Below are 27,254 nucleotides of genomic sequence, written 5' to 3' on the forward strand. Positions count from 1 at the left end.
CGAGTTGAGGGTCACCGCGTGAGACTTAGGTGAAATATGCTAAAAAAAATAAATTATAATCGAAGGAAAAATAAAAAATATATTTTTTTAATTGTCATCGAAAGCAGGCGAAAATACGTCCCACCATGGTTAGTGATGACCAATATCGTCAATTTCAGAGGCACCACCAAACTGCTGATAGATGCTGATGATTTTCGTCATACTTCGTTTCAGAGGGCACTGGGAGATAGTTCAGTCAGATCTGTGTGGTACATCGCGGAGTTCATCTCTACCAATGCCCTGTAGAAGTGGTTACCGTGGTCCATAAACATCAACAGCATAAATGCCGCCACCCGCCTTAAAAACATGAGTTATAAAGTCTCAGTTTTACAGTACAAAATGGCTGCCTCACCCTTAAACCGAAACGCATTACTTCTTCAGGACTGAAACAGGTAGGGTGGTGATTTCTATGTGCAATGTTCGGAATCAAGACGTTCTACCACCAATAATTACGAAATTTATAATTTGGCTTGATTTTTATTACATAATATTATTCTTTCACCATGGAAGACAATCGTTCATTTAAATCGAACATTTTTTAAGTACGTACATGTTTCTTTAGAAAAATTGTTAGCTCTCTGCGAGATTCGAACACGGGCACAATTGCACCGCGTGATACTAATACACCGGGCGTCTTATCCTTTAGGCCAGACACAGATTGGTCACATAAAAAAAATACAATAATTACTATTATTATGCATAAATGACAGAAGATCACGATGTTTTGTTAACGTTTTGGTCTGAGTAGTACTTTTTAGTACAGCAATGCACACGAGTATACAACAATAAAATTACTGTTTCACGACATTCAAGTCCGTGCCACGAGATATTCTATTGTTTCAATACAAAAACTACGTTCGCAATTCTACTTTCTAGACACTGGTTCATTGTCTGTAATACAATACCCAGTAGACTGGGCAGTTGGAGTGCTAGCGACTGTTTTGTTTTACTGAAATTGTGATAAACGTTATAGAGCCTTTGTTGGTAGATTTCATTGAGCAAACGCCTACAAAAACTGGGTTATTTTGTGTTTGAATAGCTGACGAAGGACTCGTAACCTAATAATTACATACTCGTTTCAAGTTAGAATAGTTCCGAGTTTCTAGTTCTGTAGCAGTTTTTCTGTTCAGCCCTAAAAATATACACGAATAAGTTCCACGAAATGTGACATATCCTTAAAACTCTCAAGATATATGCGGACTTAGTGGTAATAGGGCACATTACGAACCGGCTCGTTGCTATATTGGAGAATTTGAATCTATCTGGGTCTGGGCGTCCAGAACCATTATGTGTGTGTGTATGAGCACCGAAATAGTTTAACAATCCCGAGGCGTTAGCTAATTCTATAAGGTCCACGTACCACAGTCACTTGTCATTTTAAAAACGAGTATATTGAAATAAACCGCGTTTGTATAGTTCCGTGCCATATTTTTCTTGTCTCATTTAGAATATATTAGACTGTTGCCAAACTAGCGAGCTAAAAATCAAGTTGTTAACACACACGGAATAATACGGAACCGGACAGTTAATATGGTATCGAAGTTGTGGCGCATGCTTAACATTAACTTAGTCATAACACGTGACGTCATTCGGAGCCAAAATAATCTACGAGCTACTATGGTTAGCTCGTAATTCTGAAACGACGACCTGATTCTGCTGGTGGATTACTCATTCGTATAATATAATTGAACAATAAAATAAACATGAAAATACTACTATTAGCTCTGGCTACGTGCACTGTCATATCTGTATGACAGTGCTCGTTTAAAATTGTCGTTATTTATTGTCTAAAGTAGGTATGCCACATATGCTATTGCACTGATAATCGGCAGGGCACTGTTGGTAGGACACCTTGAGTCCGCACGGGTAGATATCACCATCCTGCCTATTTCTACCGTGAAGCAGTAATGCGTTTCGGTTTGAAGGGTAGGTACGTCGTAACGTGGGCAGACAACCAATGAGGTAGACCGACGACCTGGTCAAAATAGGTGGTAAAGACTGGATGCGAAAGGCAAGAGACCGAAAATATCGGAGTGCATATGAAGAGACCTACACTCAGCATTGAGTCCACAGGGGTTGAAGAAGAGAGAGTCTAAAATAATTAATGCACTGTTTTGTTATTTGTGTCCGATTACATTATAGCATAGTGTATGTCGGCGTATTGTACATCTGGTTCTCTCGTCTGGTTCGAAGTTAGGTACTAAACAGACGAACCAAGATTCATATACGTCAAACCTGGATAAGCGAGAGTTCAAGGGAGCACAATCTTATTCTCGCTTATAGAGGTTTCTCACTAACCCGAGTTTCTCCTTAATGCACCCTCTGAACTTAATTTCGCGATTTTCCGGATTCAAACGCATTAACTATTTGAAGTTTATTACTTAATGACAGTACTTTAATTTTCCGTTTTGACATAATGCAGAACAGAACTTTCCTTAGCAATTGATTAACGATGTTACCGGAAATGTATGAAATCAAGGAATTGTATACAAATCCTAGGAAATGTGTACAATTCCGATACTATTTAGGAAATGTATAAAATATTGTTTGAAAAACTATTTAATGCATAGATATCCTAGGAAATGTATAAATTTCCTCGGAATTGTATATAATTCCAATATCGTATTAGGAAATGTATAAAGTAAATGCTTTCTGTAATAAAACACGTTGTTAATAATATTTTTTTATTATAACACTATTGAGACAATCGTGTAACAGTCATACCGTAAAATAATAATAATATATTATCTTACTAATTAAAACTACTAAAATCAACTATCTATTAACTTTTAACGTATCACAAAATCAACTTATATTTATTCTTATAAAATCAAATTTTCATTTGGCAAGTAATCAGTCTGATAATTAAGTAATTATAAATGTCAAAGTATAAAAGTAAATCTTTATATTATAATACTTTGTCAGTCCATATAGCTATTTATTTTTGCAGGGTAAGCTCGAATGGCATTTGGAAGTACATAATACTTTATTTTTAAAACACACACATCTTGATGTAGCACAGTTTTTCTTGCAAAGGCACTTCTTAAATCCCTGGCCGGTTCCAGTGGATTGCAAGTTGGCAACTGACCGTAGTGCAAGACTCGTCCCGCTGTCCCCGCGTACCCACCAATATCTTAAATGTTTTACATTTCCGATTGCTATTTAGGAAATGTATAGATTTCCTAGGAAATGTGTAATGTGTAAGTATAATATAATTTATTTCACACATTTCCGTGCGATTTTAGGAATTACATACATTTCCTAGGAATTGTATACAATGACGGATTACATACATTTCCGGTAACAACGATAAACTGAGTAAGTTCGACAAACAGGACAGTACACAAGCACACGTGTCCATTCAAAAAGCATACGATAAAATAACAACGTTATTTAGTTCCACGAAATAGAATATTCAATATTGACGAGAAAACAATACAAAAACAATGATAGGACGTTCCACGAAAGTTAAGAATGAGTCATAAAATAGCACATGTTAAATTTGTAATTTGTTTTTTCATTTGTTCCTCCTAAATAATATAAATAAATAAAGCTCGATTGTCGCTTATAGAGGTATAGTTAAGTAGCTGTCTCACTTACGGAGGTCCATGAGGGAAAAACGACTCTCTCTTACAGAGGTTTCTGTTTCTCGCTAATAGAGGTTTTGGGAGCTTAAAATGACGGGTCCTGGCTATTACTCTCACTAATAGAGTTTTCTCACTTATCCAGTTCTCACTTACCCAGGTTTGACTGTATACAAAACTATAGTCATATTGCATGGATGCGAAGCAGGGACGCTTGCACAGAAAGAAGAGACAAAACTTGTCGTTACTGAGCGAAAGGTACTAAGAAAGTTACTAGGACCAGTTCAGAGACATGACGGTACTTGGCGCGTCCGGAAAAACAAAGATCTGGAGAGGCTTTTTGGTGAGCCAAATATTTTGGGGAAGATGAAGGCGCGGAGGGTCAGATGGCACTTCGGGGTCATAGCGTCAGTGCAGTAGTAGTAATATGCCGGCGATACGCCAGGGTTCTTCACAAGTAAGGTCTATTACAATGAAAATACACAATTAACTGTAGAACTCCGCTTCCAACAGTCAGGAAATAATACACAGATTGCAGTAGTTTACTTAATTCTGTATTGCTTTATTTGTAACTCCACTTGTACAATCTTTAGACATCGGCTCACTACCGAATACACTGCTTTCGGTCCCGTTTTTTCAGACTACCGCCTTTTTTATTATGTTACGTCCCCCCACTACTGAATCCCACCAACAGTGTTGCTATTTGGCAATCCGAAAATTGGCTTAACCATAACATGTTAAATTTAATTTAATTATTTTACAATAAACCTTGCATAACGGCTGTCTGGTGTAGTGGTAAGTGACATGGTCACTACACAAAGGGGTCGCGGGTTCGAATCCCGCCAAGGGAAGATATTTGTATGATAAATATAAATGTTTTTTCCACGGCTATGGATGTATATTAAATATTAAAATTAAATATATGTACGTGTATAATAAAAATCTTACATTTATTTCCGTTATCTGCTACCTGTAACACAAGTTCTTTACGAACTTAGCACGGGACCAGTTAACGTGGCGTGATTGTTATCAAATTTTTTATTTATTATTTATTTATAACCATATTTGTGATGGTTCTAGCAAATACAACTTCTTTTATACAAAAAGAAATGGAATTACTACGCAACAATTTTTGAAATGTTGCTTAATATTCCAAATAAATATTTTAGTAAAATTGACATTAATCTGACGTGAATTTATTTCACATAAATTACGTATATAAGTAATATAAACAAACAATATTATTATCCAGTCTGAGAATAGATGGTGCCAACAACACGATTTGCATAAACAATTATAATACCTACTTATTTAAAGTATTAATGTTAATTATAACATAATTTATTTTGAATATTTATGCTTATTAATATTTCTGTATTTTAACAGTCATTTGTGTTTTCAAACAATACGTTAAACATTAAACATCTTCTGAACATTCTCACATCAAAACATTGTCTACTAAATATTAAATATGATAGAATAACAGTTTCATGTTACTAATAACAAATAAATAATAACATAGAATAATCTAAACTATAAATCATGTTAATTGTTGTCAATAATGGCGGCTCGCGCCCATATCTATGTACATACATAAAAAATATGCAAATTCCTATTTTAATTGGAAATCAGTTAAATTAAGTAAATCATTTAATATATATTCAGCAAACGTGTTCCACTAAAAGTGTATATCGCAAACAACTCGTTTATCCACGAGCTTGTACAAACAACAAAAAAAGTTTCATACATTATTTTAATAGTGAAACAAAAGATATCATATGGGGTCACGTACGTTCGCGGGCCTTTGTATCCGATTTCAATGTCGTCTGCCTGTCGTCTTCTAGAATTAACACACCTTTATCATCGCTGATTCATTTTACGGCTGCATCGAGCGATTGCACAGGGACTGTGATAATGAACTTTAGTGCCGTATGGCTATTTATTACTTATGACAATGAAACAAAGAGATTAATTCGAAAAATGTATATTATGAATAAGGTATTCGGTTTTTGTTAGTAGTGCTTTTCGTGTTGTGCTGATTAGGTGTGCTACTACATAGTAAGTAAGGTGGCTTATTAACTGTTTAGTATCTGTGAAAGTGCACAAATGTGGGAAAATGAAACAAATCCGCTGAACGTAACTTCTCGGGTTCCTCCAAAAAGTCTCAGTAAATGACCACAATTTTACTGAGATTATATTTCATTTCATATAAGTCGTCTATTATCAAAGGTGGCAATCTGTGCATTTGGACAAAATTTTTTTATTGATATGACAATACAGATTGATTTGAATATAATCGTCTCCTTCAAAGAATACGGTTCAAAACCTGCATTAAATAAAGGTTAATACTTAACCTGTTATTTATCTAAGATGTCGTTCAGAAGAGTTTTGTGACTGCCAATGGAATACAAAGTCAATAATTCGTTTTTCTGATTTACCAATCATTGTCCAAAAGTCAGATTGCCGGCTTTGATAATAGTCGACTCATATCATCTCATCTCATTTCATTTCGTTTTCATTTCATAATATCATTTTTCATATAAAAAAGGTTTCATTGAAATTAAAATAAGACTTGACCTAAAGGTCTTAGTTACCAGGTCATAAAATTACTTAAAAAATAAATAAAACCCCTTGACTACAGTAAAAGTAGCCTTAATAAAAAATATTTTGTGTTGTTGCGCTTAAACTATTTATGCTCGATCGCCAATAGTCTAAAGAATTGTGACCTAGCAGGTATTCGAACCCTGACCGCAGTGTAACAACGCGACATCGACAAGGTCGACGCTTTTGGCGAGTTTTGTAACAAAAGTACTCAAATTTTTAGCATATTTAGGTTGTGCAGGATTTTTTTCAGGGTATTAACATCAGTTATTTATTTAGCTTGAATTGTTCAAGAATTGTATTCATGTTTCAATTGTAACTATGTAGATTGCATCGTAGATTCTTTTTTTGTTTTTTTGTTTTGTGGTATAAGAGGGTACACCTTGAGGTATAAGATCTAAGGTCTCAGTATAATTAAAACGGCTACTCCACCTTTTAAACTGAAACGCATTGCTGCTTCACAGCAGAAATAGGCGGGGTGGTGGTACCGCGGGGACTCACAAGAGGTCCTACCACCAATAATTACGTAAATTACCAATTTTGCGTGTTGGATTTTTATTACACGAAACCTGACGAAACTGAACCAAACCAGAGCCTTGAACCCTGACCTAGTCAAATTTAACGTCAGCAGCAGCCACTGTTGGAGGGCCGCTGCCTAGCCAGATTAGAAATGGTTCTACTTTCACAGGCCATTATTTGTACCACTCATCCGGTGCTTTGGAACCGAGAATGTTCTATGACGTTTTTTTCAAACTACATGCAAAAATGGGCACTCCAAAATATCTGCGCCGTTAGCCCTAAGTCTATTTCAAAATGACTGTTTTGCAATGTATTCCGATTTTGATCTGTATTCAAAATTTCATGGCATCATTATCATGTTATTTAGTTTTGGAATTAATTAATGTGTGTAAATGAAAGATACTTTATAAGACCATGTTAAATATGACACTAATAACAAACAATTCTTCTTCTCAGTCGTATGCACTCTTGGCAGAGTGGTCGTGGTCATCACTTTGGTTGGTGGTGCGCTTCACCAGACGTCGCCATTCCTCGCGTACCGCGGCCCTTCTTGTGCATTCGCTAACGGGACCGTTTAGAGCTGCCTTTATTTGGTCGGTCTAAACAATACAACTGTGGAATACATACTTCCTTTGCAAGTTAAATGTAACTTGCAAGCATTTTCGCAAGTCGAATTATAGATTAAGTTGTAGCTGAAAAAGTGCACATGCGTTTAGTTTTACCAGAAAATATTCATCTCGTAACTCGAATGAATACAATGTTTGTCCGATTTGTGTTCATTAAGTTTCCCTCTTCAACTAATTAGGTCATCAAAACAATTTCAAATTGTTCTCATAATGAGGATCGGATGGTCATAAAATGGTAAACAAAATGAAACAGTTATAGGGAAGATAGATTCTTTGTAATTTCAAGAGAGCGTGATTAGTCATAAACGAAGCATTAGTCATTAATAAACGACAGTAGGCATTTATTATTTACTACTAACCTAATTATTCTGATATTAAGAAATAATGTATAAAGGCTTATTGTGGTGAAATAAATTTTTTTGGAGTGAATGACGGGTGATCTATTTTACTATTAGAATTAGAACTTAAGATGGGTGGCGATATTTATTAACTTTGTTAATGTCTATGGGCTCCGTTAACTTCTTAACAACAGGTGTGCCGTGAGCTCGTTCACCCGTGTAATCAATAAAAAAGGCTAGCTTTTTATACTCCTTATAATTATATAATTATGCAAAATTTACCTTGTATAATTGGGAAATGCTAATCAGAGGTGCGTAAAAATTTAAGTAAAAAACTTGTTATTTCTAGAAGAATTATATTACATTGTAGTAATAATATTTAGTGTTATAATTTATAAATTCTAAACAACTGAAGAAGTTTGAAACGCCTTCCATGAGAAGGTAAGAAGGATAATGTTTAAAATGCAAGAATAAGATATTCTAAAACCCCGCTTAATATTGCTGCGAAATCTGAGAAAGTCGTTAGTTATTACCATTAAAATCAATTCCTAAAAACTGTCGATTCAGTTTTAACGAATAGAAAAACATAAATCGTATTGCTTAACGTCAGAAAAAACCTGGAGGTTTTTTTTTTTAACACGGAATCGAACAAATTGTTTTGTAAAAATGTTCGAACAAAAAGTGTTCAATTAACTAAAGAGCCGCTCCATTTCGTCTCGTGATTGTCAACAGTAAAAACTGGCAGAGGACAGGAAGCCGCCCGGCGTTCCGTCTGACTAATGGAAGATACTATGGAAAAATCGATTTTGTTTGGTTTAGAACAACGGCTCCCAAACTTATTTTGTCTACTGCCCAGTTTGAGAATAATTTTTTTTTTAATCTTCCCATTTATTCACCTACTTAAGAACCACTATAGCGAGAACTCAGTCGGTGTCTAAGAGTCCTCCTAGATGAAATTACAAATCGCCTCCCCGGCCTCTAGAAAACGCCCTCATTTCTTTCTGGGTCTCTTACATACCTACCCTTGGGTCCTCCAGCGCCCACAAGGGGGCGTTATCACCCACTTTGGGAAAGGCTGGTTTAGAACAAGTTATTGTGTATAGACTGATATATCTTTGAATATAATAATATAAATATCCTATTTTACCTTTAGAATCCGTTCTAATCTAGTCGAATCTAGTCTAAAACGACTCGTTACATTATAACACCAATTTCATCAGTTACCATATTATCAAAGCTTTTATGTCTATTATCTGTTACAGCTTTGTAGTAAATCCTAGAAAATTATATTAAGTTAGTTGTAAAAAATTAATATGTGACAATAAAGTAATATTTATTAATTCCTATAGTAGTAAAAACCTGAGTAGATAGCTCAATGACATTTGTTGTCTTCGAGATAAGATTGAGGTTGAGGCTCTAAAAATGAGACAGCCATTATAAAAAACAATTGAGACTTTGAATTCATATTTCTAGTTGGTTGGTGGGCCGTGAGTCTTACCCATCTATGCTGTAGAAAAATACGAACTCTTAATTATTAAGAAGAACTTTTAATAGAAGCTAGGTGAGGCTGAGGTCGGTTCTTTGACGACTAACCAGAATAATACGTGGATGTAAATATTCGGTAATTAATTAACTTATGCACATTGCCAAATGAAATTCTTCAGAAGAAATACCAAATGTCATAAACCACTTTTCTTATAGCAGCAGCAATCAATCATAATATCAAAAGAAAGGCTGTAACCTCGACATTAATGTGAAAATAAATAACGGCGCTTTTGCCCTGAGTCCATGACCTTAAAGTCCAATGTCGTGCACCACCATTAAATCCCAAGTTCACAGCCTTCGTGCAAATGGCGAAGTTCAAGCCAGGTGGGCCAGTCACGCGATGTTTTGATTTAACTCCCCCCATGTTTAGTCATGGTGGTCGACAGCTGTTTATCGATATCGATAAAATTTATACATAGGTAGTAGTGCTCGCCCATAGTCCGATTGAATAATGCTATTTTAGACTTTTGGTATTTTATAATGGAAATTTTAGTGTAAACTTTGAAAATAATAAAATAAAGATTATAGAACCAAAAACGAATGAAGTAAAAGAAATAGCAGAAGAAAAAAACATTTAAAGACTCTCGCTATGGTACGTTGCAATGGATTTATCCAAGGAGGGTTGACGTTGGACAGGAGGCCGGTTTTAAAAAACATTAAACTTATCGTTCATACTAGAATTGATTAGCGGTACCCGTGCGAGCCAAATACCTTGTCACCAGTAACGTAACGCAAAATAACGTTTTAAAATATTTGTCGATCCACATTAACTGGAGACGAATAAACGGTCTATCTTTTTTTAATTTTTTTTAATAAGGGTGTATTTTAATAGAGGTTGTATGGCCTTTAAAAGAGGAAAGCGCCACTGTTTCATAGTGTCGCAAAAATATTTTTTTACTGGTGGTAGGACCTCTTGTGAGTCCGCGCGGGTAGGTACCACCGCCCTGCCTATTTCTGCCGTGAAGCAGTAATGCGTTTCGGTTTGAAGGGTGGGGCAGTCGTTGTAACTATACTGAGATCTTAGAACTTATATCTCAAGGTGGGTAGCGCATTTACGTTGTAGATGTCCATGGGCTCCAGTAACCACTTAACACCAGGTGGGCTGTGAGCTCGTCCACCCATCTAAGCAATAAAAAAAAATGCCCAACATCATTAGGATAAATCCAAATAAACGTACCTACAAACTTTCTTGAGTGAATATTACAGGTTTTACGATTACATAAGATATCAATCTATATATATAAAAATGAAACCCGTTTTCCGTTGTCACGACATAACATGAAAACGACTTGACCGATTTGGCTAATTTTGGTCTTGAATTATTTTTTGAAGTCCAGAGAAGGTTTAAAAGGTTAGATAAATATAAAAATATTCGGAATTAAATAAAAATAACAATTTTGTTTTTCCTTTGATGTGTCCCCCGTCGGACGGATTCCTTTTGTTTGTTTTAAGTTTATCTTAAACAAAAGTTTAGGTCTTTTATTTATCGATTGAGGCACTACGAAGTCTGCCGGGTCAGCTAGTATAATTATAAAAGTTTTCACGTTTTGTGGTGTTTGAAACTAACGCAATTGGCAATAAGTACTTTAATTTCTATTTTATTCACGTGGATATTTAGAGCTGTCATCAGTATTGTGAACACAAAACGGTACATTACTGACCAAAATTGATTTAGCTGAAGTGGTTAACGCGGTTTCATTCCCGTTGTAGTATGATTTAAAACGTAAATAAACTTATTAGATCTGCTGATAGTGATTCCTTATCTGAGAATTGGCTGCGTTGTTGTGTTATACTTGAAAAACGTTGACCATCCAGAATAAGGCATACCGTATGGTAATTGGAATTTAAAAAAAATGTCGCCCAAATTATTTAATCGATCCAAAAATCATATTTACAATCCTTCAATTCTAATTTATTACGGACAAATTTAAACTTTGTAATATTATTTCATCGATTTTTGGACATTTTCAAACGCAAACATAAAATCACGAATTACGTAATAAGCTTCCTCAATAAAAAGTGTTTAGTAAATAAAATAAACAAGAAAATGCTGCGTTGTTTGTGAATGTTACACACTGTTAATGTCAATGTCGTGCAGACCTTGAATATTTTTGAGACGGCCTCTTTAAAAATCAATCGAAATATTAATAATTAATACAATTACATAATAACTTCATAACATATATATAACTATGTGCGTAACGCTTTTTATACTGAAGTTTTTGAAGTATCTAAGATATTTTCACGTGCGATAAAGGAATGATATCAAAGCAGAATTTTTTTCAGTAATCGAAACTTTTTTTATTGCCTATGGGGCCGAACGAGCTCACGGTCCAGCCGATGTAATGTTATCGGAGGCCATGGACATCAACAGCGTAAATACCGCCAAACACGCAAAATTATAACTTGCGTAATTACCGGTAACGGTAGGACGTGTTGTGAGTCCGCACGGTTAGGTGCCACCACCCTGCCTATTTCTGTCGTGAAGCTGTAATGCGTTTCGGTTTAAAGGAGCAGCCGTTGTACTTTAAAAACTGATACATTAGAACTTATATCTCAAGGTGTGTGGCGGGTTTTCGTTGTAGATGTCTATGGGCTTCTGTAACCATTTAACATCAGGTGGGCCGTGAGCTCGTCCACCCATCTAAGCAATAAATAAAAAAGCCCTCCTTGAGACATGAGGTCTCAGTCTCAGTTTTATAGTACAACGGCTACTCCATCCTTCAGGCCAGAAAGCATTAATGTTTTGAGGCGGAAATACAAAGGGTATTTTTATATACTCGTGCGGTCTTACAAGACTCCTTGCCACCACTATGGAGGATTTGGTTATCCGCACGGCTTTATCAGTAGATTAACAATCAGATGTGATCGCCCTACTCAGAAACAAGTATTGAGGTTACTCATCCATGTATACCAGTTATTTAAAAAAAAAAAAAACATCCAAATTTATTTCATTTAAATATCAATTTTAAATTGTTGATGTCATGTTTGTTTGAAACTTGAGGAACTAGAAAATTCGCCGCCTTGCTCGTATTTCCAGTTAAATCAGCTTCAAAAGTATAGAAACGGGTCGCTCGGCCTCAACATTCATATCATGGTCTTAAATAATATGAACTGTAATTCTACTTTAGGTATTTAAATAAATACATAGTTTTAAATTGTTACCTTAAAAAACTGATTATTAAAGTGAGTCTTTTTTTTCTTCTACTACAAGCTTTATACTCCCTTGGTTTCTTTATTTTTGATCGACCATAATTCAATGCCTGTTCCAAATCCTAAAATATTAGTTAAGACTTTCAACATTTATATTTCTCGGTGTTCGTATCTCGTATTTGTGTTTCAACTGTGTTTTACTGGTGGTAGGACCTCTAGTGAGTCCGCGCGGGTGGGTACCACCGCCCTGCTTATTTCTGCCGTGAAGCAGTAATGCGTTTCGGTTTGAAGGGTGGCGCAGCCGTCGTTACTATAGTTGAGACCTTAAAACTTGTATCTCAAGGTGGGTGGCGCATTTACGTTGTGGATGTCTATGGGCTCCAGTAACCACTTAACACCAGGTGGGCTGTGAGTTCGTCCACCCATCTAAGCAATAAATAAAAAAAACTGATGCCCGTTGAAAGATTACGTTCGTGATCGATCGAACCTTGTAACTTTGGCGTTTAATTTATTAATAAAATTAACCAATAAAAAGTAATGGAATTCGCCCGGATACCGGTTATAGTAGTTTCTAGAAACGCAAGAGAAGATCATAGTTTGGTGATGTTGAACGTGGAATGAACGTTTGCCGGAATGAATTTTGCCAATATTCTGTAACAAATAAATGATTAGAGACAAGTCATCCGGATCCCGGTCATCCGGTCATCTCCAAACCAGGATTCCCTGTGCTATGGGATTTTACAGGAACTAGGGACAGATATACATACTTATATACGCTTAGATGTAAAAAAATATAGATAATAAACACCTAGACAAAGAGAAAACAAAATTGTTCATACACGAAAGTTTGCCCGATGCAGGAATGTAACCAAAAAACTCAGTAGTTAGGGGCTCTGACTAAATCGCCACCGATTCACTCAATTTGTGTTTTTATATTCGATATACAGTCTCGAATTTTTGTATCGATAATGAAAACTGCGTGTTTCTACACTATAATCGAATACCCCGTGTTCTGTGTGAAGGGCACCCTCAGTCACGGTTACAACCTTGCTTTGCGGAAGGACCTTGCCAATATAAGCCCTATTGTGCTGTAATAAAATAATAATGATCAAATGGGAACGACTGACAATCAATGATAATAAACCTCATGGACTTCGGTAGGATTAATTTTACGATTAAATACGGTAATATCGGTAATCCGATTCCGATTCGGTGATAGATTCAGGGCAGCACTACTCTTGTTGGGGTCAGTGTTAGCAACTCCTCCCAGGTTGAGCCCGTGAGTTCTAGTTGGAATAGCCCCTTAGGCCATCGACGATTGAGTATGAAAAAAATCATTAATAAGTTTTATTTCTTCGAATAAACGCAGAACTTCCTGTTATAAGGAAATTAACAGGAAAATATACCTTCTTCCGATATACGATATATCAATATATATGTAATTTAGCAAGCAAATATTGAAGAACAGTAAGACAAATAATAGCACGAGTAATATAAGAAACAGTATCGTAGTGTGATAACGTAACGTCTTACATGTGCTTTATAAAGTATGTATTGGTTTTTGAAAATAATATGGAAAAACTAAAAAAGTAAACAAGAAAACAAAAAAAAAACGTTCTTTTTTATGTTTATTTTAAAACTAGGTACGAATTCTTTTCGAAGAAACTAAATCATTTCTTTCTAAAAGATCCACAAACAAACTACTATTGTACTGCTCTACGACTTGCTTGTATATATGTTTACATTTAAAATTTTATCTATAAGTTATTGACCGACCTACTTTTTATTCGTATCTTAAGGCTAAGGCAGAATTATCTTTTAACGTTACATAGTAACAACATTTGTTTGTGTTTGTGTGTGTTTTACGTTATTTTTGACTACCGCGGATTTTATCATCAGCAATATTTTATTGTCCTGTTTTGAGTGCATTGTGAGGTCGATTTGATATAACTGGCTCTTCAACTATGACAGTTTGTCGACCCTTGATCTATGTATACATTTAAAAAAAAACCTATTTCTTTCAATTTTTTACATTCGACAAGCAAAGGGGGTGTAAGTTCATCCAAGGAGTAAAAGTCCTAAAATTCTAAATTTGTCTGGTCTGTGGTCTATACTCGGGCTGTAAAACAGGTGTACAGGAGGGACGCCGCCCTGTAGGGAGGCCCAAGTACCGGTGGTCTGACGCTGTGGAAGGAAATTTATGTGAGCTCCAAGTGTCGGACTGGTAAGGTGTTGCGCAGCGCCGGGATAAATGGCAAAGTATATTGTCGGAAGGCAAGAACCACTTCGGAGTCATAGCGCCAGCGCAGTAATAGTAGTAGTTGTGGTCTATACTAGTCTATAAAGTCACCGTCTTAATTGTCGTTTCATTATTTGTGTCAGACCGTGTCAGAATTATAAGGCTTACGTAATAAAAGGTTTAATTACGAAGGTCGTAAAGAGCCTTAAGATTTACCGCAATACGCTCTATGTAGTTCTATCAAAGAGCAAATACATACTTTTTAAATTTTCGCAATCATTATCTCAGCAAAGCGTAAGCACACAGCAATAGTTACATTATCATAGAAGAATTACGAATGAGTCGTTATTTTTTTTGTTGTATGTGCAAATAAGGAAACCTGCACGTGACATTGTCAGGATCTAACCGTAATAACCAGAAATGGTCGATTTGCATCTTTCCTCGTGCGCAATTACTTTATCAATTACATATTTCTCTACACGCGAAATTATTAAACTTCGTTAAAACATTCATGCATGATATTTTCTTTTATTTATTTATATATTTAGTACTCTGCGTCTACTTTAGAACCAAGCGTAATGATTAATCGTGATTAATCTATCTTCTATCTTATATATAGGTACATAAAAATGAATTGCTGTTTGTTAGTCTCGCTAAAACTCGAGAACGGCTGGACCGATTTGGCTAAGTTTGGTCGTGAATTATTTGTGAAAGTCCAGAGAAGGTTTAAAAGATAGATAAATATAAAAATGCTTGGAATTAAATAAAAATAACAATCTTGTTTTTCCTTTAATGTGTCCCCCAAAAGTTTAGGTCTTTTATTTATCAATTGAGGCACTACGAAGTCTAGTCTGCCGGGTCATTTAGTCATGTAATAAAAATTAAACCCGCAATATTATAAGTTGCGTAACTACTGGTGGTAGGTACGTACACCTCTTGTGAGTCCGCAAGTACCACCACCCTGCTTATTTCTGCGGTGAAGCAATAATGCGTTTCGGTTTGAAGGGTGATGCAGCCGTTGTAACTATACTGAGACCTTAGAACTCATATCTCAAGGTGGGGGCGTCATTTGCGTTGTAGATGTCTATGGGCTCCAGTAACCACTTATCACCAGATGGACTGTGAGCTCGTCTACCCATCTAAGCAATAAGTAAAAAAATTCACACTGTAACCTTCAACTACTTTTCAACATCATCCGATTCGGTAGTAGATTCATTCGCGAAGCAGATGCTCTTGAGTTGTTAGGTCTCCTTTGGAGGCGCTCGGGCAGCTGTTAGCAAATCCCGCCCCTTGAAGAACATACATGTACTTAATGGATAGGCTAGTATTTATATGAGTGTTGGACTCCCTACGCCAGTTGCGGGGGCGCTAATGATGAGAATCTTTGTGGGGATGAGAAATAATAATGTCAATTTTAAATGCCCAGCGAAGCGGACGGGTACAGCTAGTTATGTATATATCTCTTCTTCTTCTTTCTTTTTTATTGCCCTCTTCTCGGGTGTAGGGCTTTTGCATCGGTCTTGGGCTGTCCTTTCTACCTCCTCCCACGTCATGCCCAGGACGTCCAGTTACTGCTCTACTGAGCGACACCAAGTTGTTCTGGGACGGCCTCTCTTCCTTTTGCCAGACACTTTTTTACTGGTGGTAGGACCTCTTGTGAGTCCGCGCGGGTGGGTACCACCACCCTGCCTATTTCTGCCGTGAAGCAGTAATGCGTTTCGGTTTGAAGGGTGGGGCAGCCGTCGTTACTATACTTGAGACCTTAGAACTTGTATCTCAAGGTGGGTGGCGCATTTTACGTTGTGTATGTCTATGGGCTCCAGTAACCCCTCAACACTAGGTAGGCTGTGAGTTCATCCACCCGTCTAATCAATAACAAAAATAAAATAAAATTGGTGTCTTCTACAAACATCGGTTTTCATTATTCAAAGGGCGGTGATAATCAAAACGCAAAGTATATAAAGAAGATATCTGAAAATACGTCAAGGTGTTTGGCGGTAGTAAAGCTGTGATGTGAGCTTTAGCTACTAAACGCATATCTGTAATAAAATAAAAGTTGAACGAAAACACTCCAAAAATGAGGAGACTAGAAAAGTCGTAAACTCGATTACAATAAACAGTTACAACATAATTTTAGCGCTCTTGATTATTATGATTCATCGAATTTTTACAACGAATCGGTTCATTGACCGTGCTATCGAACTGTATCTTAAGTTTGAATTAAAACTACCATGTAAACAAAACAAACATATCCAACAGACTAAATTATCATAATAATGTTATCACTGCGACCGGTGGTGTTGTGTTACAAAAAAATACATTGGTACTTTTTAAATTTTTTTTGTTGATCAGTGTATTGTATGTACATCTGTATGAACCGTCTTATATGTACGTGTAAATTGTACATATAATATTTTAAGCTTAGCATGTTTGCGAGGTAAGATAATATGTTGCTTTTTATTTATCTTTATTAGCTTTGATGGCAGCCGAGCTCTTGAACTAGTGGTTACGGCAAGGACATAAAAAAGGCATTGCCGCTTCAGATAAGAGTTCGAAGTTTCGTGTATTTTACACTTCGCTTAGGACAACCCTTCAGGCTGGTGGACGTGGTGCCGACGACCGCCGGTCCGGCGTCCCGAGGGGGAGGGTGATGGGGGAGATGTGCTCCGCACTAAACGCTTCACTTTCCCCCCTTTGCCTTTTCATGAGTTCTGTCTCATGTGAGGTTCGGACGTGGGTTGTTGGGCGACAGGAGGTTTTAGTCAGTTCGACTCCGACATGCCTCGCCCTCCATCCCCGGGGAGGGCGGAAGTCCGGCGATTTCCTCCTAACCAAAAAAAAAGGACAACCCTTCAAGCCGAAACGCATTTCGGCTTCGCGACAGGAATTGACAAGACAGTACTTTCTACTCGTGCCATCTCCCAACACGACTTAATTGCATAAATTGCGCAAATTGATTTTACGGGTTTTATTTTTGGTACACAACGTTATTCTCTCATTATCGAAGTCGTTAATGAGCATACGTAAGATACGCGTGCACGTACAAAAAATAATATCTGATAGATTTGAACTTTGAAACTCTATGCATCACTCTACATGAACACACCGGGCGTCTTATCTATTAGTTACATTTTAAATGAATAAAATTAATTAATTTATTACTTAATTATATTATAATTATTAACGAATAGAAATAATTAAAAAAATTATCTAATAAGAAAGGCGAGATAGTAGTAGAACATCAACTCTTGTTCGAGTGTTTACCTGGTGACATTGGGCCAGAAGCTTCGCCACTCAATAAATCATTTAATGAACTAATAATTAAAAAAAGTAGGAAATTACCAGACGATTCACACAAAAAAATAAATTGTCGGCTTCCCAGAAAATAAAGTTTACTTAACGCTGTGTTGATTCGCACAATCTTATCTCCTTTTAATATTATAGGACTTGCGAATATAACTAAAGTGACTGGTGCGTATGTGACCGAGGTATTACTAAGCATAACTGACGTCACAATTCCATTGTTCCAGGTGCCCGATGCTGTGAAGTTCCTTGCCGGTTATGGGGCCGCGGTCGACTACAAGCACATCGTGATAACAATGCAGTATAAGTTCGCGAAGATATCTTGACGATAGCTTCGTTACCGCCGCCACGTGGGTAAATCAAGATATCGAAGAGTTTAAAAGTGGAACATCAAAGACCTATCGAGTTTGCTTAGCACGAGAGTTCCTCAAAGGAAGCTAGTGTTGTGCGCATACTTCTTTCTCCAAATAGCGCGATATCGTTATCGCCCTAGTAAATCCATAAGTCTGTTTTCGTTAACCGATAGCAGTGATTGTCGATAAACTCGTGTCGATTTATCGTGTAACGTTACATATCTAAGGTTCGTGTTTGTGCCGCGACGTGTGCCACTCGAATCGCTACAGATGTTAAAAGACAATTAACAGCTGTGTTGCGTCACGTTCCGTGTGTTTGTTATCTATTGTATATCGAATATCGTATGAGTGAATTGTGAAAATGCGTGCGGAAGAATTGTGGTCTGGTTTAGCGGCTCTGGGATGGATGGTTCTGGTGGTGAATTGCCATACGCCCGGGAGCGAACTGGAGACAGTACGTTACGGCCCGACAGATGAGCGCTTGTCCAAAACGATAGCGAATATCAACATAACGTACACGGACGAGCACGGAGTTGTGTATTCGGAAATTTCGGAGGTGAGTCTAGAAAATACTCTTTGATAAAAAAAATAAAAAAATTTTTTTATTGCTTAGATGGGTGGACGAGCTCACAGCCCACCTGATGTTAAGTGGTTACTGGAACCCATAGACATCTACAACATAAATGCGCCACCCACCTTGAGGTATAAGTTCTAAGGTCTCAGTATAGTTACAACGGCTGCCCCACCCTTCAAACCGAAATGCATACGGCAGATTAAATTTTAAAGAGTAAATTGCCTTCAATGAACTCGACGAATCTCATTCGACTTTTCAATAAGCCGCAACTCAACTTGGTGATTGTGAAATATGTATAAATTCCGAAATAATTTAGAATTAACAATACGATCAGTCATATAATATAAATTCTTAAAAATATATATTATAATATTTTATATCTACTACATTCGTATGTCTGACGATAATGTATTTAAAACCGTAATCCCTAATGCGATCAATTTTATTACAAGCCGATAAATACTGCCGTGAAGGAATTAATGAGTTGAGAGAGTGTTGAATTATTCAAAACTTTACATTAAAATTTAGGCAAGAATATAAAATACATTAAATAGAAGAAAAAGGAAATAACAAAAGCATGGTGACTGATTTATTGTTCCGTTATCATAACTGGTCATTTAACTGGTGGTAGGGTTCTGTGTAGAAGCCCGCCCGGGTTGGTACCACCGTCCTGTCTATTTCTGCCGCAAAACGACTAACGAACAGCAATTCATTTTTATATATAGATTATATAGATTTCGACTCTGTTTTTGGTATTGCTGATGCCCACGAGCGATGACAATCACTAACAGGTGGCTTGTCTGTCTTATAGCAATAAGTAAAACTGTGAAGGGTAGCCGGTGAGAAATGGACGAGGAAGGCCGAAGCCGGGCCCAGCGGTGTTGCTTAGAAGAGACTTATATCCAGCAGTAGACGACCACGGTCCAATGATGCCAGCCCATTCTGTGTATTCTTCAACTAAATCAGCTAACATAAAACACCAAAGTATCTGGAACTCATGAAACGTGATAATTCTGCTAAGAACCCATTAAATAATAGTATGTGTATTACACCCCCGATCACCCTCTTCGGCCAATCTATTCCCTGGGCTAGGGAAGGTCAAGTACCTGGGAGTCACATTGGATGCATCCATCCGCATATTAAAACAGTCCGCGATCGTACTTTATTCTCGATAGACTTTACCTCATGATATGTAAGCGGAGTAAAATGTCCCTTCGGAACAAGGTGACACTTTACAAAACTTGTTTTTTTTTTTTATGATTGAAAGATTACTGGTGGCCCGGGGGCCTTTCCAGCTTCACCAGGACAGGTGGGCGAGCAAAAGCTCAGCCAGAAGGGGTGGGATTTGCTAACAACTGCCCGAGCGCCTCCGAAGCAGTCCTAACAACTCAAGAGCAATTGCTTCGCGAATGAATCTACTACCGGATCGGAATCGCGACCCACTGAGAAGATCCGGCGAGAAACTCGGCGGGCTGATGCATGGGTTAGGTTGCACGTCGACCTCTTTGTCGAGTTCGACGAGTACGGTTACCGGGGTTCCTCAGCCTGCTCCAGGTGTTAGAGCTGAAGGTATCTAATGCAAGAGTTATTGGATCTGATGGATCCGTAAGGACGTGGCAAAACTTGTATGAGACCCGTCATAACTTACGCGAGTGTGGTGTTCGCTCACGCGGCCCGCACACGCATATACACCCTCCAATCTCTACAATCCCGCTTTTGCAGGTTAGCGGAAAACACATGAAGTCAGCGTCGGAACAGTACTTCGATAAGGTATGCGTCATGATAATCGCCTTATCGTTGCCGCCGCTAACTACTTCCCGAGTCCTGATTACGCATGAACCAGTCACCGTCGACGCCCTAAACACGTCCTTACGGATCAATCAGATCCAATACCTCTTGCATTAGACGCCTTAAGCTCCAACACTAGAAGCAGACTTAGGGACCCCGGTAACCGTACTCGTCGAACTCGGCAAAGAGTTCGACGTACAACCTAACCTAAACATCAGCCCGCTGAGTTTCTCGCCGGATCTTCTCAGTGGGTCGCGATTCCGATCCGGTAGTAGATTCATTCACGAAGCAGCTGTCCTTGAGTTGTTAGGTCTCCTTTGGAGGCGCTCGGACAACTGTTAGCAAATCCCACTCCTCCTGGCTGAGCCTTTGCTCGCCCACCTATCCTGGTGAAACTGGAAAGGCCTTCGGGCCACCAGTAATCCCTCAATAAAAAAAAGTATGTGTATTCAAATTATGCTTTAATTATTTTGTTCACAAATCACTGGAAGCGGTTATAGCAATGGTAAGGGATCACGGTCATTGATCTGAGTCGCCAGGACTGAAACGAGGCATCGCGGCGACGCCCCGTCACCTACACCCTACCTATTGGTATTCTATTGATTAATGGCGTTATTTATGTGACCATGACTAACGATACTATAAATAAAATCGTATAAGTAATCGTCACCCATTTGAAGGATTATTTACCAAATTCTTATTGATGTGAAAGTTTTATGTGCGCGATTGGATTAAGATCAAGACTCAATGAATTTGAGTGCGTTCTTACTTTATTGGCCCATAGAATGTTCAATTTTGTTTATGTACTGAGCTCGACGCGATCTTTTAGTGATTCGGTGCACGTGTTCTACTTTGAAATTTTCAGTCATTCTAATGTCTAAAACACGAAGAATAAGCTTACTTTCCTAAAATAAAATTGGAAAATTAACACAAAAGTATTAAGTATGTAAAGCTATTAATTAATTACAAATTACTTTGTAGACTTAAAATGCATTTTCATATAAAAGCACACATCATAGGGAAAAACATAATGGCTGAGAAATTTGAATAGATGGAATATAAATCCATATTTGATTTAACTTTTTTCTTTTTTAGATAAATTAATAAAAAAATCCTGTTTTTGGGCTCAAGTGTATCTATCTAATTGGGATTCGTTTGTGTTTTCACAAGTCGTGTAACTGCGGTGACACGAACCACATAAATAGGTTTAAACGAATGTGTATCATAACAAGTGCATTGGCTCTCGTTGCGCTCGTGCTCGTACCAGTTCACACCAATTGATTGTGGCGTTCACTTCTACATTGGCCTGTGCTATAAATTTTTACGAGAAAACTGTTTTATTACTGTGGGTGTACGCGATAAAAATACCGGCTATTTATAGTGCAACGTGCTTAAACTACCTACAGTTGTAATTAATCTGATTGTTGGTAGGGCTTTGTTAATTCACCTGGGTCGGCGCAAAGGCGGCTCTTGCTTATGTAGCGCCCCTGTGCAATCATTACCCTAGCGCCCTTTTTCCCTATCTATTGGCTGGTAGCCTGCGAGGCTATTCCAGCTACGCCCGGATGGGTAGGTGAGCTTCACGGGCTCAACCTTAGAAAATTTGCTAACACTAGCCCTAGCAAGAGCACTGCTTCGCAGAATCTACCACCAGATCGGAATCGCGACCCATTGAGAAGACCCGGCGAGAAACTCAGTGGGCTGTGTCTATCGGGCCCTAGCGCCGTATAGTAAGCGCACGGTCAATATAGAATTGGTACAAAAACAGGTTCATTGAAAGTGCCTAGACTGGCGTCCCCCAAACATACCAGCGCCTGTGCTCAACACAAATCCTACAACATAGGTCGTCGTCGCAATTTATCTTAGTTTTTTTGTTTGATTTAAGGAGCAAGGGTGATTCGATCTCTGATTTTTACCCTACCTTTTCTCTGATAGCCTAAAGAGCTATTCTAGGGACCATCCTAGCTACGCCCCGACGGGGCTCCGTTTCAAGGTGGATTCGCATTATGATTTCTATAGGCTTCGACAAATATTCGATAACGGTTAGGTTGACAGTTTTGTACACCAAAAATGAAATGATAGCTATTTCGTACATTTCATTCCATATAAATATTAACATATTTTAATTGAATGAAGATTTTTATCATCATCATCGAGACAAAACTAATAGAATTGTCAATTGTTACTCATCTGGCGAGCCCGAGGTTATTTCTAATACGAAGCAGATTGATAAGTAAGTAAGATAGATGTTAAATGCGTTGGAAACTTCAATGTCTGGCTTTCAGGGCTAGGGTCTGTCTCATCCGTTTCACCTCATAGCAACACGTGTAGGAACGTGTGCACGTGCACCCCATTTACGCCAATTAAAAAAACCGGTACTCACTTTTAATCTCCTACACGCGTCTCATTTATAATTTAAAAATATTTTAAAAGAATACTGTATTTGAAACTCAATATTTGAAAATAAATCGTACGAGAGTGAGCTATTGATGATTCTCGAGGTGTTATTGAATAGGTATAAAGATCAATATACTCAGTTCGTTGTTACTGACCTAATTTGGACGAAATTCGTTGAAACAGTACTTGCGCAATACTTGGTTTACGTCCGATAATAAAACCACTTGTAATTAATTCAGTTTCGTATGTATTTGTAAACTCATAGTAACAAACATGATTTATGTTATGTAAAAAAGGGCAATGCGATCATGGCTTTTTCTTTTGTTCGCTCGGTGAAAAATACGTTAAGCAAGCATCACCCGATAAACAGGGACAGACTTATGAATTTTCGAACCAAATTCTCGAATGTAATTAAAGATAAAACGGAGTCACGATCCTCAGCAATGAGGGAGCGATGGAGAAGAAGAAGAATTCGAGCGTTCTTTAGTGGTTTCTGTGTTCATACGAATTCATGACTTTACTTCGTTACGTTTTGATCTTCTTTGAGTGTCTCTTTTCCTAGTCAAAATAACTAGGATTGCGATTATTATAGTCCTTAACATAATTTAGTGAAGATACGAAATCTTGCACTATGGAGTGCCCTTAGGGATAATTGTCTATATGTATATTAATATCTGAAGGACAAAAACTTTGAACAGCTTTTTAGGCTCGTTACGCATACTGAGCACTGTGTTATTTGGCAAAGGTTATGCGGAAACAGATTGTTAAAAGATTTTTTTTGTGGGATACGTATTTAGAGTACACTCAATTCCCGTCGCTTGCGACGAAGGGCTCGACGAGTAAATTAACCCTCAGACACAGCCTACTAAGTTTCTCGCCGGATTTTCTCAGTGGGTCGCGTTTCCGATCCGGTGGTAGATTCTGCGAAGCACGGCTCTTGCTAGGGTTCGTGTTAGCAACGTCGTCAGGTTTGAGCCCCGTGAGCTCACCTACTAGTTAAGATTCCGCTGAAATAGCCTCTCAAGGCTATCAGCTTAGGTAGGAAAAAAAAACACTCAATTAAATTAAATAATCATTGGTTACTATCATCATATGCTATAAAAAAGTATGTATCAGTTATATGACCACTATAGTTTTTTTTTAATATTTTTTTATTGCCCGTGTAGGCAGACGAACCCCACCTGATGATGAGTGGTTACCGTCGCCCGTGGACTTCAGCAATACTAGCGGCAGAGCCAAGCCGCTGCCTGCCGAAAACTTACTGAACGAACTTACTCTTATCACGGCGACCTAAATGAAATCTTGACCTCCAACAAGAGAATGTCACTTTTTGCGATTCTGTATTGTTACGTCAGTTGGCGAGTTTTCCAGACCTGTATAATTTAGACGACATTCTAGCCTTACGTTTGTATTGTATTAGCGGTATAGAAACGCGAGCTCACGATTCATCTGGTATTGAACTATTGTCAGTATATCCATCCAACCTTGAGACGCGAGGTTTAAGTTTATATTAGATTTCAATAACAAGCTATACTTCATGAACCTGTTGGACGAGTGAAAGATCACTAAGTATTAGACCACAAAGTACGCTTTAACAAATGTTTGAGTTGTTTATAAATGAAAATTCATAAGCAAACTCAGTTTGTATACACATACTACTACGACTCTATTTGTAATACTAGTCATGATTAAACAATATGTTATAGTTTAGTATATTTTTATTAGTGTTTTATAAACTGTTAAAGTAAATCAAAATAAAACAAATTGAAAAGGGGACAAGTTTACTTCGTGCTACCTACCTATTCTCGCCGAAAACAAATCAATATTTAGAAAAAGTCTTCCGTCATTTATTCTTAAGTATAGATAAAAAAATTGATAGTATTATGACACATATATGTACACGAAATTCATATGTGGTGTTTAGTCACGTAAGCGCTATCAAATAACTCTGTAATTTTCTCGGATGGAAGGATTGCTGTTGTCCCGGCAGCCTTTCTAGCTTCACCAGGTCGGATGAGTGAGCACGGGCTCAGTCAGGAGGGATTTGATTCGCAAAAAAAAACCCCAGCGCTTTATGACTTAACAGCTCAAAGACAGTCACCTACTACGAAGGTCCGGCGAGAAACTTAGTGGACTGATGTTATGAGCTAAGTGTCACGTCGTCCAGTGATAGGTACGGTGACCAGCGCTACAGTGTTGCTAGCGTTAGCAGCGGGGTATTCCGTAGGATAATCCACTCTAGCCGGCGCCATCTAGGCGTGGTCCGATAGCCTGCCGACTGAGAGGACCGGTGGTCGCGGCGCAGACGACCGCCAGTTCGGCGTCCCGATGGGGAGGTTGATGGGAGATATGTGCTCCGTACTTAACACTTCACTTTCCCCCCTTTGCCTTTTCATGAGTTCTGTCTCATGCGAGGTTCGGACGTGGGTTTTTGTGCGACAGGAGGTTTTAGTCAGTTCGACTCCGACATGCCCCGCCCTCCATCCCCAGTAGAGAGCGGAAGTTCGGCGATTTCCTCTTGATCAAAAAACAAGCGCTAGCTCTAGAAGTGTCCAGTTCAGAGGTCAGCGGTGGTTGGCTGCTGTATGACCCAAGGTTGTAGTTAGCGGCAATCACGATCATGGCGATTATGGTGTTCCGAAGCAAGATTCCGACGCTGACTTCAGTATACTTGAAACATGTAAGACCTAGATCGTCGTGAAGATCCACATGCCTGACAACGGTGCTTCGATGGTTATCCTACGAAAGCGGCATTCTAAAATTTGGAGGGGGTATCGAAGACAAAATTCGGATAAATCATCAAGACCCCACGGTCTGACGTGGATGGTCCCCAAGTTTTACTTACGACGATGATTCCGGTTTTACGAATGTATATAGGGGGCATGCTCACCATTTATCTTGTGACTCTTACAGTACTTGTCGTATGTTGGCAAATAAGAACATCATTTGGACATTTGATGAGTGTTCACCTCTGTGATGATAACGATGGATATGCTAACATGCCCTCAATATTCGTTAAGTAGCGTTTTCAATTCAAGATTATTCTGGTCGGGTTCCGATCTACCTAAATTATTATACTTTTTTTATTTTTTTTATTGCTTAGATGGGTGGACGAGCTCACAGCCCATCTGGTGTTAAGTGGTTACTGGAGCCCATGGACATCTACAACGTAAATGCGCCACCCACCTTGAGATATAAGTTCTAAAGATCTCAGTATAGTTACAAGGGCTGCCCAACCCTTCAAACCGAAACGCATTACTGCTTCACGGCAGAAATAGGCAGGGCGGTGGTACCTACCCGCGCGGACCCACAAGAGGTCCTACCACCAGTATTGAGAAGACAGGAATATTACCAATGTAACAAGATTAAAAAAACTAGTTAGCTAGTTAAACCGAAATCTTAAACAGAAAATAGGATTGACTTTAAATGGGGCGGCGATATTGGCCATATTATTTAATATAATTTATTCCGTTTTTTTTTCGATTTAACTAAGCGAAGTTCATATGTTAATTCGTTTAATTTTGTTGCGGTTTTAAAGGTCAACGCAAACATTGTTTTAACGGAAATATTTATTTGCACAAATTATGTACTTTATTTACACAATTTAATTTTTTTTTAATATGTCAGGCCGAGTCAATCGGACCCAAATTAGACACATAAACACCCAGGTAAAGAGCAAACAAACCTGTTTATTACACGAATGTTCGATCTGGGATTCAAACCCACGACTCTCGGCGCAATGGTCTGCACCGCCGAGTCGGTAATTTGTTTTATATTGAATTGCGTATGCAAAGAAATACACAACTTTTTTTTTTTTTTTATTGCCTTTTTAGGCAGTCGGGCATACGGCCCACCTGATGGTGAGTGGTTACCGTCGCCCATGGACTTCAGCAATGCCAGGGGCAGAGCCAAGCCGCTGCCTACCGCACACTACGTCTGATTTTCGATTGTGAATTTCATTCGCAACGAGTCCAATCCAACGTCGGCGTAGGGCTTTACCAAATTTGCACCACCAGTAGAACACAGATGCAATATAACGACGAAAGATTGATAGTTTAGTGTTTACTAATTCAATGAAATTTTCGCTTTTCACTGATCTCCATACTAATTTTCATACATATCTATATATTTAATACGCGAAGCAAAAACTTTGTACCCCTTTATTTTTTTAAATTACGCTTAAAAATATATCAAA

General features: G+C 38.0%; 1 protein-coding gene across 3 annotated transcripts in view; it reads left to right on the top strand.

The window, feature by feature from the left end:
* LOC114249733 (ring finger protein goliath) overlaps positions 1-27,254 on the top strand; it is a 94,433-nt gene that overhangs the window by 29,719 nt on the left and 37,460 nt on the right. For all 3 annotated transcript variants that reach the window (XM_028183434.2, XM_028183517.2, XM_089739526.1), the window contains exon 2: positions 18,175-18,856. In XM_028183434.2, the coding sequence (XP_028039235.1) occupies positions 18,662-18,856 (195 nt within the window). In that variant the 5' untranslated portion in view covers positions 18,175-18,661. The remainder of the gene's footprint in view (positions 1-18,174; positions 18,857-27,254) is intronic.

Source organism: Bombyx mandarina, chromosome A1 (assembly GCF_030267445.1).
Source record: "Bombyx mandarina strain Sakado chromosome A1, ASM3026744v2".
Taxonomy (NCBI): domain Eukaryota; kingdom Metazoa; phylum Arthropoda; class Insecta; order Lepidoptera; family Bombycidae; genus Bombyx; species Bombyx mandarina.